At 43.7% G+C, this 14,188-nt stretch overlaps 1 protein-coding gene across 5 annotated transcripts in view; it reads left to right on the forward strand.

The window, feature by feature from the left end:
* mark1 (MAP/microtubule affinity-regulating kinase 1) overlaps positions 1–14,188 on the forward strand; it is a 35,439-nt gene that overhangs the window by 18,087 nt on the left and 3,164 nt on the right. For 3 of the 5 annotated variants that reach the window (XM_056609233.1, XM_056609234.1, XM_056609236.1), the window contains exons 4-16: positions 4,039–4,087; positions 4,275–4,340; positions 4,990–5,060; positions 6,938–6,994; positions 7,611–7,847; positions 8,350–8,469; positions 9,415–9,486; positions 10,156–10,255; positions 10,680–10,792; positions 11,335–11,488; positions 12,373–12,554; positions 13,288–13,382; positions 13,605–13,745. In XM_056609233.1, the coding sequence (XP_056465208.1) occupies positions 4,039–4,087; positions 4,275–4,340; positions 4,990–5,060; positions 6,938–6,994; positions 7,611–7,847; positions 8,350–8,469; positions 9,415–9,486; positions 10,156–10,255; positions 10,680–10,792; positions 11,335–11,488; positions 12,373–12,554; positions 13,288–13,382; positions 13,605–13,745 (1,457 nt within the window). The remainder of the gene's footprint in view (positions 1–4,038; positions 4,088–4,274; positions 4,341–4,989; positions 5,061–6,937; positions 6,995–7,610; positions 7,848–8,349; positions 8,470–9,414; positions 9,487–10,155; positions 10,256–10,679; positions 10,793–11,334; positions 11,489–12,372; positions 12,555–13,287; positions 13,383–13,604; positions 13,746–14,188) is intronic. The other 2 variants (XM_056609237.1, XM_056609238.1) reach the window with 1 other exon arrangement.

The following is a 14,188-nucleotide window of genomic DNA, read 5'->3' on the forward strand; positions in this document are numbered from 1 at the left end:
CACCACAAACCCTCACACTGCTTCTCATTTTTGAACTCTCATAAATTTCATCTTTTGCATGATGGTAAAGAAAGGCAACACATTTGCAGTATGGCTTGGAAGCCAAATCTGTGCTGCCTCAGCTGCCGTTTAACTGTTAAATCCCAAGTTGAGGCACATTTTGGACGGAAATCAGACAAAGGTTATAGGCCTGTAAAGAGAAATGATGGAGGGGTCATATTTAAATGATTAGACAGCACCTCTCTGTGGCCACAGACTAGACAAGGTCACATGACGTCAGTATCTAACAAGCAAGGTACAGAGGTACCAAGATTCCCCAGATATCAGTCATCCACGTTTTTCCGTTTAAACCAGACATTAGACAATGAATAACCTTGGATCAGGCTACATCTGGTTCTGGACCATTGACATGTGTGTCAGAACTGGTTTCCAGTCACGGTAAAACCAAGTACAATCATGTGCACAGGCCCCTCCCACTTCATAAGTGGGAGGGGCCTGTGCACATGATTTGATTTGGTTTATTCTTTCCGACTCAAATCATGTGCACAGGCCCCTCCTACTGCAGAAGTGGGCAGTGTCTGTGTCTGTGGCTTGATTCCTAGAGGGTTCCGGGGACTCATCACATTGGTGTACTGTTGCTGCTCCGTTGCTCCTCGTCAATGCTAACACGATAACATGGAGAATGCAGCAGATGTCTGAGTGACATCACCATCAGCCTACCGCTTCAGTGTGAGCCATCGCTGGCTGAATGTGTTGTTGTTGTCTCAGACTGGCTGCTTCTTCCTGCAGGGCTCGTGCCCGCTAGGGCTGGCTGGCTGGCTGGCTGGCTGGCTGGCTGGCTGGCTGGCTGGCTGTGTGTGTGTGTGTGTGTGTGTGTGTGTGTGTGTGTGTGTGTGTGGGTGTGTGTGTGTGTGTGGTGTGTGTGTGTGTGTGGTGTGTGTGTGTGTGTGTGTGTGTGTGTGTGTGTTTAGGAGAAGTGTGCATGCCTGTGTGTTTGGAAGAAGTTTGCAGGTGTTTTTTTTTAAGTAGCCTGTGTCTTTTAGTTTGTGTGTGCGTGCGTTGAGGGGGTGTGGGTTTGTATTTTTGTGTGTGCGTGGGTGTTCGTGTGGGCAACTCAATAAATGTTGCTTCCCCTCCAAGTCAAGGACCATAAGCCCTTGGTATACAGATCATGTTCTAAAGTCTCCTGGCTGCATCACATTCACACTAGCAAAATAATTCTCCTCCCATTCTCCTGAGTTATTAGGTTATTTCCCTTGGCTGCTTCTTTATTATTTTCCGGCTGTTATTAGAGAGGGGTTGGAATACCGTGGGTCTACCGCTCCACTAAATGAACCATGGCGTAGAAAACAAACTCATTATTGCACGCATTACACTGTTTCTACAGCGGGTGGCGCTACCATTATTTAGTGAACTAGGAGTGTCAGCATGTCCTCTGCATGACCTGCAACGTCATCTCAAAGCCTTCTTGAAGCCTGAGAACATCGATAGGTTAATCTTTCTGTAAAATAACTTGATGAGGCAAGGGTAGAAGCTACAACCCAAGTGTCTTGTTTGTTTCTGCAGTTAACACTACAGATGTATTGTGTCCTGTTCATTGTGAACGGTTTTATTATTAGGTGGAATTTGTTATTTTATGTTTTAAGCTATTACCCCAGTATCTAGTTTACATGTCTTGTACTTTAAGCTCATTAGTAGTACCGTATTCTGTTTATTGTGAACAGTTTATTATAAGGAGGAATTTGTTGATTCATATTTTTCTTTGGTCATTGTATAATGAAACTATACTTTATACTTCTTAATTTGCACTTCAATTAGATTTAGCACTATTTTAGTTATCTATATTTTTGTTTACTCTCCCGTAGCTTTGTGGCTGTACAGTTTATACTGTGGTACGTTCCGTACCGTGAGAGAATGGTACTGTCCCGTCCCTAGCTGCTGCAGAGGACAATATCACATTTTACAATTCGAAATGTATGCCTAAAATACTCTGCCTTCGATCAGCACACCTGACCTCGCTGCAGTGCTTTTACTCTGTATTGATTAGGGGAACTGGATCTTGAGTGTCCGTGGGGGGTTGAGACACCTGTCTTATCATTTCATTTCACAGTCTGACCCATCAGGGGTGTGAGGATGAGGTTATTCCTGAAACTGAATCATAGACGATTGGAAAGAGCGCACTCTTACTGTCCAGATTTCTGTTTCTAGTGTCTCTCCTTTTTTGGAGATGAAGGCAATATATATACAGATTTATGTAACCAATATGTATTCACCACTAGTCGTCGTCACACATCGTCATCTCCCTTTCCCAGCTGCAGTAAAATATGTTTGATCTCAGTCAGATATATATATATATATATATATATATATATTTATTATATATCTATATATATATATCTATATCTATATAATATATATATATATCTATATATATTATATATATATATATATATATTATATATATATATATATATAATATATATATATATTATATATATATATATATTATATATATATATATATAATTATATATATATATATATATATATCATATTTACATATATCATATATATATATCATACATATATCATATATATATATCATACATATATCATATATATATATCATACATATATCATATATATATATCATATATATGTATATCATATATATATATCATATATATATATATATATATATATTATATATATATATCATATTATATATATATCATATATATCAGATCTAGGGTTGCAAAGGGGTGGACAATTTCCGGTAAATGTATGGAAACTTTCCGGTAAATTACCATGGGTATTTTGGAAATATTAAAAATTATATTTTTGGAATAAATGGGGATTAACTAGTAATTTAATCGAACAGTATCATATCCAAGCATAAATATATATATATATATATTTTTTTGTTATAAGTAGACACGCCATGCAAAATAACACTATAAAAAAAACGATTAAAAGACTACAAAAACCTGAAAAACATCATATTTGCAGATTTATTTGTCGGTAGAACTTTAACAAGTTCTGATTATTTTATTCTTTCATTGAAGAACAAAAACATGAATTTGAGTTAAATATGCTCTTGGCTCAAAAGTGTGGTCCAGGGTTCTAGAAGTCATCAGTGCACGACGTGTGATGGAGGATGCACAGTGCATGTAGGGGGCGTGGTCTCAATAGCCCTGCAGTAAGCAGTGTGCTGGCGTGATTGAGGAATAGCATAGATATTCAAGTTTACTTGTATGAAATCTGGTTGTGTTAGTCAAGATAATGCTAAAATATATTTTCCCCAACTATATTTAAGTCCACTGTTAAGAGCCAAACTTCGTTTTTGTAAATTCCCGGTTTATTCCCGTAAATTCACATTAATTCCCATAAATTCCCGTTAATTCCCATGGAAAGTTTCCAACTTTGAAAATTCCCGGAATTTTGCAACCCTAATCAGATCCAACCAAATAACGTATAGTTGTTGTATACTTCTTGCTTGTGGTTTGGATAACATATTGACCAAAAAGTGGAAGGCCATTATGAGTTAATGTGGAATATGGTGAAGTTGTGAAGTGCAATATTTCACTGTATTTACTATCAGTCATTTAGCAGACGCTTTTATCTGAAGCTAGTTTTTGACATTTCATTAATAAGCTATCTTGCTCCAGTTTATGCCTATATGTATACTATTAGGGTAAGCAACCCGAACCTTTCAGCTGGGACTCAAACCAACCAGTCTAGACCATCCCACTCCATATCTCAATAAAATGGTTATTCAAAGGAAACTAAATCCACATTCAATCCATCTGTGACATTTTGTAAAAGCAACACCACTCTCTAAGCACCAGGACACAGATTAACCAGCGATAACAACAACAAGGACATCCTTTTATAGCGTGTGTGTGTGTGTGTGTCGTGCCCCTGGCCGTGGTTAGGACAGCGATCCCTGCGGAGGAAAATGTGTTAGTCATGCATGACTACCTGTGATGTCCCTGACCTATTTATTTTATTCACGGGATGCCCTTTATCTTTCCGACAGCTGTTCAGGGAAGTCCGAATAATGAAGATACTGAATCATCCAAACATCGGTATGTATCCCTGTGTGAACGTGCTACATGTGTATTTATTGAGGATTGACGTTTTTACATGTTCAATGTTGTTCCCTGTTAGTACGCTGTATGATCAAGATTTCCCTGGAGTTGGAGCTTGACTCCATTGATTCATTGCTCCTTGTCTATGTTTCCACCCGTCACTTGTGTTTTCTCCCCTCCCTAGTGAAGTTGTTTGAAGTGATTGAGACGGAGAAGACTCTGTACTTGGTGATGGAGTACGCCAGCGGCGGTGAGTGTACCCGTTCAGGCCTTAGTACTCATATCAAAAGAAAACAACCTTCCATCCAGCTGGCCTCATCATTATGTTCTGCAGGTGCAAATGGCATTAATCGTGTAAGCTAACTTGGATGTTCACTAGCCGAACAAGGCTTCAATGACCTCGGCTGGTCTGAAAAGGGATTGGCCGCTCACTATTGTGACGATTGCAATGATGAAAGTGGATGATGATGAAGAAGCCAGCAATAATACCTCATCAGGAAGATCTTATTGATAAGGATGACTACAATGATATGGACCATCTTTAAGAGGACCCTTCTTATGAGAACCCTGTTTATGCTTATAAGGCCTGTCCTTATGAGGACTTGACTAATCGAAGATCTTATTATGAGCTCTTCAATTATGAAGGCGCTACTTATGAGGTCTTTGATTGTGAAGGCCCTTCTTATGAGCCCTTCCCTTGTGGGGAACCTTCCTATGATCTCACTTGTGAAGGCAATTCATATGAGGTCTTTACTTATGAAGACCATTCTGATGAGTCTTTATTATGACATAATGTAAGAGGAAATTGTTTATGAGAACAGCAATGTTGGTAAAATGCAGACTTTGCTGAAACTATTGGATTGTTGTTGATGGATGTATTCTCTGTCCTCCTAATCCAGGAGAGGTATTTGACTACTTGGTGGCCCACGGACGGATGAAAGAGAAGGAAGCCAGGGCCAAGTTCCGACAGGTGAGTCATCGACCAAAACATACCCGGTCTCACTATTCGGCACGTACTCCTGTTCTGCAACCACAATCCATTATTTCCCCTGCAGTGTTTGCAGTGAGACATTGCCACACCATGCTCTATATTCCCAAGCATTTCTTAGTCATCCGTGGACAGGATTAGATTTAGATGGATAACTTTGTTGGCGTGGACACAGCAAACATAAATTTCCTAGAAACCATACAGTTTGTAGATCTGGGCTGGCACTGTGTCCGTCTTCTCCTGTGTCTTGTTCTTCCACTAGTTAAATTAGAATTTTAGGTTTGTTATTCAACAGAATGTGGATTTGTTTTTGGGCATTTTGAACATAAACAATTCCTTCTGGAACTTGTTCTGTATAGCGGAAGTTCCCGAGTGAAAATCGAAGGGACGGGTTCTGTTTATGAGGCAGGGTTTTAACATGTTTCATAAGCTGCGTTTCCATCTAAAAGGTGATGCGAATCTTTAGAAAGTTCGCAAAAAAGTTATTTGAATTAGGTGCGTTTCCATCAAGTGTATGGAGCGGAATAGGGTGATGACGTTACACGTTGATGTCGGCAGGGTTGCTATGGCCGGTCGTTATGCGGAAATCGGAAAGACTGTCAGTCCTGTGTGTTCAAAGTTCGCTACGTCACAGCTGATTCGCAAAATGTGTTTCCATCTCCCATTTTGCGAATTTACTCTGTTTCGCATTTCTCAAAAACCACCTCAAGCGAGCGGATAAACTATTTTGGTGTTTCCATCACCGTTTACTGATTCGATACTTCAAAGTTTGCATTAAATTAGGGGGATGGAAACGCACCTATAGTTAATGAGGAAGAGTTTTGTCATGTTTTCTCGTTTAATGAGGAAGGTTTTTGTCATGTTTTCTCGTTTAATGAGGAAGGTTTTTGTTATGTTTTCTCAGTTAATGAGGCAGGGTTTTGTTATGTTTTCTCAGTTAATGAGGCAGGTTTTAGGATTTGTTTCCTACATTTACATCCTCAATCCATCCCCTGTGATAAAGCTGGTATAGTTCTGGCCTTAATGGTGTCTGTGACATTACATTATGACAGTAGCATAGTATATTTACGGGCTTTTGTGCAAGCCTTCTTAACACAAAGCCACCCGTATTGCAGTCCCCCCTCATAATATTGAGGTTGGGCTATTTTTGTTTCCGTTTCACTTTTGCGAATGATTCTGACAGATCTAAATGTCAAGTGTTGTGCAGAGGCCAGAGAAGGCTAGAGATACGGAAGAAGAAAAAATAAACGACAACATTTAAATATCCTTCATCAGTGGTAGCCTGCGATGAGTCAGAGGAAGAGCGTGGGCAGCGTGCACACTTACCGTGCACACTCAACTTGCACACTAAACACAACCCTGCACACTAAACAGTGGCTCTGGGTTTGTGTGTGTGTGTGTGTGTGTGTGTGTGTGTGTGTGTGTGTGTGTGTGTGTGTGTGTGTGTGTGTGTGTGTGTGTGTGTGTGTGTGTGTGTGTGTGTGTGTGTGTGTGTGTGTGTGTGTGTGTGTGTGTGTGTCTAAAGATCTTTAAATATGATGGATGGTTAAGCTTTAATAATGTAGTTATGAACTTCAATCCGTCACCGGGACACTTGACTGTGCGCGTGAATCAGCCCTGGTGGGTGATCCACCAGGAATACACCAGGTCTGAACACGAGAACACAGTTCCCTTCCACCCACATGAATCTAAAATACGGATACGGTTTATGTCCTCCAACCCAATGTTGCACGCTCGTGCGGTGACATTCGGTTCGGTGCAACATATGCACTTGTGTTGCATATTTTACGATACATGTGTGGTATATGTGTGATGGTGTTTGGTTACACGTAGGCCCGTTGGGTTTGTTTGTATTGCAGATTGTGTCTGCAGTGCAGTACTGTCACCAGAGGAGGATCGTGCACAGGGATCTGAAGGTAAGGATATGTCTTTCAGTGTGTCTTGTTTGGCTGTTTCACTGCCTTCAAAGCCGTTCAGGTTTTTTAATCTGTTTTTTTTAAACTGTAACCCCTTTTGATTAATTTTACTATTGTCTAATTCTGCTGCTGTGATGGCCAAATGTTCCATCTGGGCTTTATAACGTTTTGCATCTCGTCTTGTGTTCTTTTGTCTTGGCTTATTTTTAGCTTGAGGAGCGTATTTTATTATAGCTTAATTAGGCAAATTATGTATTGGCTTAGTGGATTTTTTTCCAAACCTAGTTGAAATTAATTTAGTTCCTTTTATCTGAGCTGATTTACACCTAATGATTTTTGTTTTGTCAAAGTTTAGTTTATTTGAGGTTAGTTTAGCTTAATCTATTTCAGTGTCTCTTAGCTTGGTAAAGCATAATTTATCTTATTTTAGTTTATATTAGCTTAGTTGAGCTTAACTTACATTGGTTAAGTTTTGTCTTAATTCATCATAAGTAAATTACGCCTAACTCGTCTTCGTTTATCTCAGCTGATCCTGTCTGATCATCACACGTCCAACCGGCCGATCATGTGACCGCACGACCCACCAATCACGGTTCTCTCTCTCTCCTCCCTCCAGGCAGAGAACCTGCTTCTCGACGCCGACATGAACATCAAGATCGCGGACTTCGGCTTCAGCAACGAGTTCACGCTGGGCAGCAAGCTGGACACCTTCTGCGGCTCCCCCCCCTACGCCGCCCCGGAGCTCTTCCAGGGGAAGAAGTACGACGGGCCCGAGGTGGACGTCTGGAGCCTGGGGGTCATCCTGTACACGCTGGTCAGCGGCTCGCTGCCCTTCGACGGGCAGAACCTCAAGGTGGGCGGGGGGATGTGGAGGGGTGTGTTGGGGCGAGCCGCCGCCATGGCTGCTTTGGGTTTACTTCAAACGTGAGGTTGAGTGCGTGTTTGGGCGGCGTTGGCTACGTGGTGGGGGTGGTGCTGTGAGATTTGTGGAAGACGTTTGGTGCTATGCTATACTGGAAAGTCATTTCAAAATGTCGGATCAAAATGCCAAATTGACATTGTTGTTCGATTTCAACGTTCTCTGTGCTCTTGGATTTCAGATTATGGTTGAATTGTCTTGGAAAACGCTATTAATCTGAAATGAGTTTGTTTGTTTTTCAATGCCTAAAATGAGCGTCGTTGATAGTCATACTGCGATGGTGACTGTATTGAGTGGAACCCCATTTTTCAATTTGAAACTGTAATTACCCTGAAAAGCACAGAAAAGCGCTGTGGCTCACCCCTAAACCTTCCCCCGGTGTGTGTCTGTGTGTCTGTGTCTGTGTGCGTGTGTATGTGTATGTGTTTGTTTGCAGGAGCTGAGGGAAAGGGTCCTGAGGGGGAAGTATCGCATCCCTTTCTACATGTCCACCGACTGTGAAAACCTGCTGAAGAAACTGCTGGTGCTCAACCCCGTCAAGAGAGGCAGTTTAGAGGTAATCCAGGCCTGCGCCACGCCCTGGAGTTTCCACAAGCATGTTGTCGTCTTATAACGCTCCGCCATGGAAGGAATCAACATTTGATGGGCGGGAGGAAGTTGAGAAGGGAGCAGCTGATCCACGCCGTTTAACGGAGATCTTCTGGATTTTCCAACCTGGATTCTATTTTCCGATAATTATAGGTCTAACGGACTCATTTGGACGACTGTTTTTGAAATCGGTCCAGTATTGAGCCAGAATGCCGAAGAGGTAATCTACGAAATCGGGCTGCATGTAATCCTTTGGGGTAATTACGCCCGTCAATGAACGTCCTCCGCAATATTGTTGGAATATGACCTCAACCTGTCAGTGGCAGAACCAAGCACTTTTAGAGGATGTACATAGACAGAGCGCTATTGCCCCAAAGGATATCAATGGAGCCCGTTTTTGTGGATTACGACTCAATTATGGACCAATTTCTAAAATTGTTGTCTGCATTAGTGCCTTGGAACTAAAATGATTGCATAGAGGTCCAGGTTTAAAACCCTGAAGTCCTGCTTTAGTTCAATTAGATGAGCGGAGTCTGGGGGATGTTAGGAGATGTTAAAGAATAGTTGTGGTAGCTTTAGTCTTTATTATATATACATTCTATCATATATTTAATGTACAATCGATTTTTGAAATGTAAGCGCTTTATCAAAATCTGCATACGATGATGCCGGCTCACAATGATGAATGCTTTCTTTGACAAACGTATCAATGTTAGACTAATTATCTATCAGCCAGTTGTTAATGCACTAGACTTCTATTGAAAAGCAAATAACTGCATCAAACGCTAGCATGTGAACACAGTGGGACCTTATCTTGTCTGTGTGTGTGTGTCTGTCTGTGTGTGTGTTTCTCTTTGTGTGTGTGTGTGTGTGTGTGTGTGTGTGTGTGTGCTTAATGTTCCTTGTGGCATAGCATCCAGTCCACTCTTCTCTGTTTAACCTCAAAACATCCAGTACATGTATACCTCCACCACCACCACCACCGGTGTGTCTCTCTCCTGCTTCCTCCACTAAAATCTACCTTTAACGTTGAGTTGTTTAGCAGACGCCTTTGTCCCAAAGAAACTTACAGGTGAGGCTGAGAGCAAGCAAAGCACAACATCAATATTAGTGTAGAACTACAAAAAGCCCTCAAGGAATTGGAACGTAATTTTATGATATTTGTATTGGCTAATTATTAGCTGTAGTAGTCAAGTGCTTTAAACAGAACCAAGTAGTGTGCATTGTAAACTCAACAACAACAGCTCATGTCTTGGCATCAATGTTGTTTCTCACGTTATGTTGATGTAATGGTCCAATGTAAAACATACCAAAGTGGGAGGGGGGAGAGGGGGCATGGCAAGTCTAGCTGTTTAGGATGCATTAGTCCATTTGTAGGCCTCAGTGAGCTATACCAGTGCTCATTGATGATGTATCCAACCAAAACAAAACCACTTTAAGTCCCTTCGGAGAAAGGTGTCTGCTAAATAATAACAAAACAGTATTCAAGTGACTCTGATGCTCTTAAGCTTTAGCCTACTTTAGCCTACTTTATAGCATTGTTTTTCTCACTAGCTATGAACTTAGCCTTTTTGCATCCGTGTCCAGCAATAGTGGGAGCGCCTCTTGAGTCAAAGCAGAGGCCTGTGTGACGTGTGGATTCATATTCCTCCAGCAAATCATGAAAGACCACTGGATGAACGTGGGCCACGAGGAAGAGGAGCTGAAGCCCTACACGGAGCCCGAGACCGACTTCAACGACGGAGCAAGGATAGGCGAGTAGCGCTCCAACCACTGCACACGTCAGACAGGCTATTTTAATTCGAGCTCCGTCACACATCTCAAATACACATTTTGGGTGGGCTGAATTATTTTTTAGGACTGAGGCAACGTAGTCTTATCTGTTCCCACTTTGAACCAATCAAATCCAAGCATGTTTAGAAGGTGATGCTCAAACAGAATCAACTTCGAATAACCTGGATGGGAATAAAAAAGTGGATCAAACCAAACCAAAACTGGACAGACCACATTGAGAGGCATTCGTTACACCCCACTATGTCTCTGGTGTGTATGATGGGGACATTGAATGCCTTCTGTCGCCGTCAGACATCTCCTCCCCCTGTCTGTTGAGTCTGGTTATCCTCTGTTCTACCTGGGCTCTAATGCTTTATTGATAACGTGCTTTCGATTGACCCGCAGAGCTGATGATAACCATGGGCTTCCCTAAAGATGAGATCACCGAGTCTCTGCTGGGCCAGAAGTATGATGATGTCATGGCCACCTACCTTCTGCTTGGCCGGAAAGCTCCAGAGGTCTGTGTCTCTTGATAGGCTGTGATGATGACGGCCGCTGACCTCATCTTAACCGGCTAACTGTTCTTTCATAGCATTAGCGTTGGATGGTGCCCTCCATTAAGTCACTAATATACCACATTATGGTGTGTGTGTGTGTCTTTATACGTGTCTGTTTTTGTGTGGTTGTCTGTGTGCGCGTGTTTGTGTGTGGTGTGTCCATGTCTGTGTACGTGCATTTGTATGTCTGTGTGTGTGAGTATGTGTTTGTAAGTCTTTGTGTATGTGTGTGTGTGTGTGTGTGTGGTGTGTCTGTGTGTATGCCTACATCTATGTGTGTTTGTGTGTGTGTTGCTGGTCTGTGTGTGTGTATGCCTACATGCGTCTGTGTTTGTGGACTGTGTGTGTGTGTGTGTGTGTGTGTTTCTGGTCTGTGTGTGTATGCCTGCATGCGTCTGTGTTTGTGGACTGTGTGTGTGTGCGTGTGTTTGTGGACTGTGTGTGTGTGTGTTTGTGGACTGTGTGTGTGTGTGTGTGTGTGGACTGTGGGTCTCTGCCTCCAGTTCGAGGGCAGCGAGCCCCTGGCTGCCGGCGTGCTTGGTCAGCGCCAGCGGCCCAACAGCGACATCAACAACAGCTCCAGCGTCTCGCCCGCCCACCCCAAGGTCACGCGCAGCATCTCGGCCAATCAGAAGCAGCGGCGCTACAGCGATCATGGTGGGGATGAGGAAGGTGGAGGTGGTGGTGGTGGAGGTGGTGTTGGTGGTGGGGATGTCGTAGCCAAGCCAAGTACAGTAACCTCCTCCTCCTTCTCTGCTCTGAGACAGCGCTGCTGGATGCTTGTGGTGCGCTGGCGAGTTGCTTTGTCACGGGCGGTCGATGACAGCGGGGCCGTGGGGGAGGGGGGGGAGGGGAGAGGCCATGGCTCTCATGTTCGAGTGGCATCTCTCTCCAGAGGCCGTCGCTTTAATGGCTGCTTGTGTCCTTCTGTTTTTGTTCTAGAGAAGATAAAACGAATAACTAGTATGATTGCATTATTAAGCCTCTTTTTAGAGATAAACGTGTAGTTGAAAGAGACTTTCTTTGTAGCTCACTGCTTGTGGACTGTGCTTCCCCCCCCCCTCCCCTCCTTGTGATACTTGTATTTTATTTAGTGATGGAGTAGTAAATCAGAACACTGTACTGGCTTTGTCGCAACCCAGGCCTGCGTCGTGTGTGGCACGTTGTGTCTGCTGCCATCGTGTGGCTGGCTGCTGTACTGCAGCTCCTGGAATGAGCTTCTTGAATGTTACCCCGCTTGCCTTGGCTTCTGACTTGACCTTTGAATGTCTTCTATATAAGGAGCCAAGTAATGAATTGAATAATGTCCCAATGCATTTTGAACGCCGGAAATCGAATTTGTGTTGAAACATTTTGAATGGCTTGGCTTCGTGCTGGTGACAAGCTCGTTTGTTGAGACGACTGTCTTTGCCTTTTTTGTCTGAATATGTTTCACTTTAGACCTTTTAAAAAGACGGCGAGATGTTTGACGTGTGTGTGTGTGTGTGTGTGTGTGTGTGTGTGTGTGTGTGTGTGCGCGGGTGCGCGTGCGTGTCCCCCAGTGGGTCCGTCCGTGCCCCCGGCGGCGGCCTACTCGAAGCGCGGCCAGGCGCTGAGCGTGGAGAGCGACCACCGGGAGGAGTGGGACGGGGCGCGCCGGCTGGAGCTCAACACCTCCAAGGGCGACGTCCCCGCCTCACCACTAGGGGTGCAGGAGAGGAAGAAGACCACCAGCGCCGTCGGGGTGAGAGCCAGGGGGGGAACACAACAAACACACACACTTTCTTACGTATTTCATACTTACTACACACACTTTTGCAAAGTATGTGTGTGCATAAAGTTATACATCAATTATATTGTGTTTTGATTGAGGCACAGGATCAAAAAGAGCTATTGGACGGCAGATTTTCATCAGAATTGCAATTGATAGATTGCAAATATGGCGGGAAAACATTATAAAATAAATAAAGTCTATAAACAAATTGTGGGGCTTAAACGCTGTGGTTCAGATTTAATCCAACCGCTGTGGTGTAGCACTTCCCCGTTTGAGTCAACCCTTTGTCCATCCGCATGCACAGAAGGACGCAGGAGATATTCGCTCGCAAGCACATTGCTTTTCTAGCTGTATATATCGGAAGCCCTTCGTCTTCCCTGTTCACTTCATCTCACACTTTTAATGAAGAAGGCTTTGGAAACCCGCGTCCACGAGATCAGACAGGAACACGGATTGTAAACCAAGCAAAACAAAACCTTGTTGAAACAACTTGGCGCTCTTGTTTCTCCTTCTACTCGATCCTATGTGTGTAGAAACACAGTCCATGTAAATCATGGGAAACCCGCCCCTGATTTCCGTCTTTTAATTCAGACATCCAAGCTGGTATATATATTGACAGTTTTGAACGCCACACAGAATACTGTGGGGATCTCTGGAAGGCGTTGGGATTTTAATTGTTTGATTGATTGGTCTGTTATACCAGACAAATGGCTCGATGACGAGGAGGAACACGTATGTGTGTGAGAGATCCTCCACTGACCGCTACTCTGCCGCCATCCCCAATGGCAAGGACAGCAGGTACACGCACACACGCGCACACACACACAATCCAAATAAATGTATATTTTTGACGTTATTGGTCAAATGTCTGATCTTGCTCTTGAAAATTCTCTGTCTCTGTCTCTCTTTGTCTCTGTCTCTCTCTCTCTTTCTACATAATCTACTCTCTCTCTTTCACTCTCTCTCCTTTTCTCTATCTCTCTCTCTCTCCATTCATCTCTTTCCCCCCACCTCCCCCAGTCTGACGGAGGTTTCTGGAAGCACCCCATCAACCGCTCCCAGTTCCACGCGTCCCCGTCACACCAAGTCCATGTCTGCGTCGGGGCACCCCTCCAAGAGCACCCTGCCCCCCATAGAGGACAACACCGAGCTCAAGGCCAGGTGAGACCCTGCCCCACCCCCAGGTGGGCTGTGGAGCCAAAGTGACCCCATAAGGCCCAATCCCATTTCTACCCCTTCCCCTTCCCCTTTCCCCTTCCCCTTACCCCTACCCCTACCCCCTCCCCTTACCTCTTCAAAACAAGGGGGAGGGGTTAGGGGTAGAAATGGGATTGGGCCTTAGTCACATGATGGATGGAATGTACCAGCCTACCCAGCGGACTGTACCAACTGGTAGTGGGAGCGAGCCATCACGCATCTCGGATGGAATGTGACAAAAATAAATGTATTAGTGATCAGCGACGAATAAGTACTCGACTATGTCCAAGATGATAATTGAATAAGTGTCTTGAAAGCTGTGTTTGGGTCAGGGTTGTTCTGTGTGTTGTTTATGATCACCCAGAGGAAGAGGGTGAAGGTCAGGCTGTGACCCAAGCAAAGTACGG

This window comes from Gadus chalcogrammus, chromosome 15, assembly GCF_026213295.1.
Source record: "Gadus chalcogrammus isolate NIFS_2021 chromosome 15, NIFS_Gcha_1.0, whole genome shotgun sequence".
Classification (NCBI taxonomy): Eukaryota; Metazoa; Chordata; class Actinopteri; order Gadiformes; family Gadidae; genus Gadus; species Gadus chalcogrammus.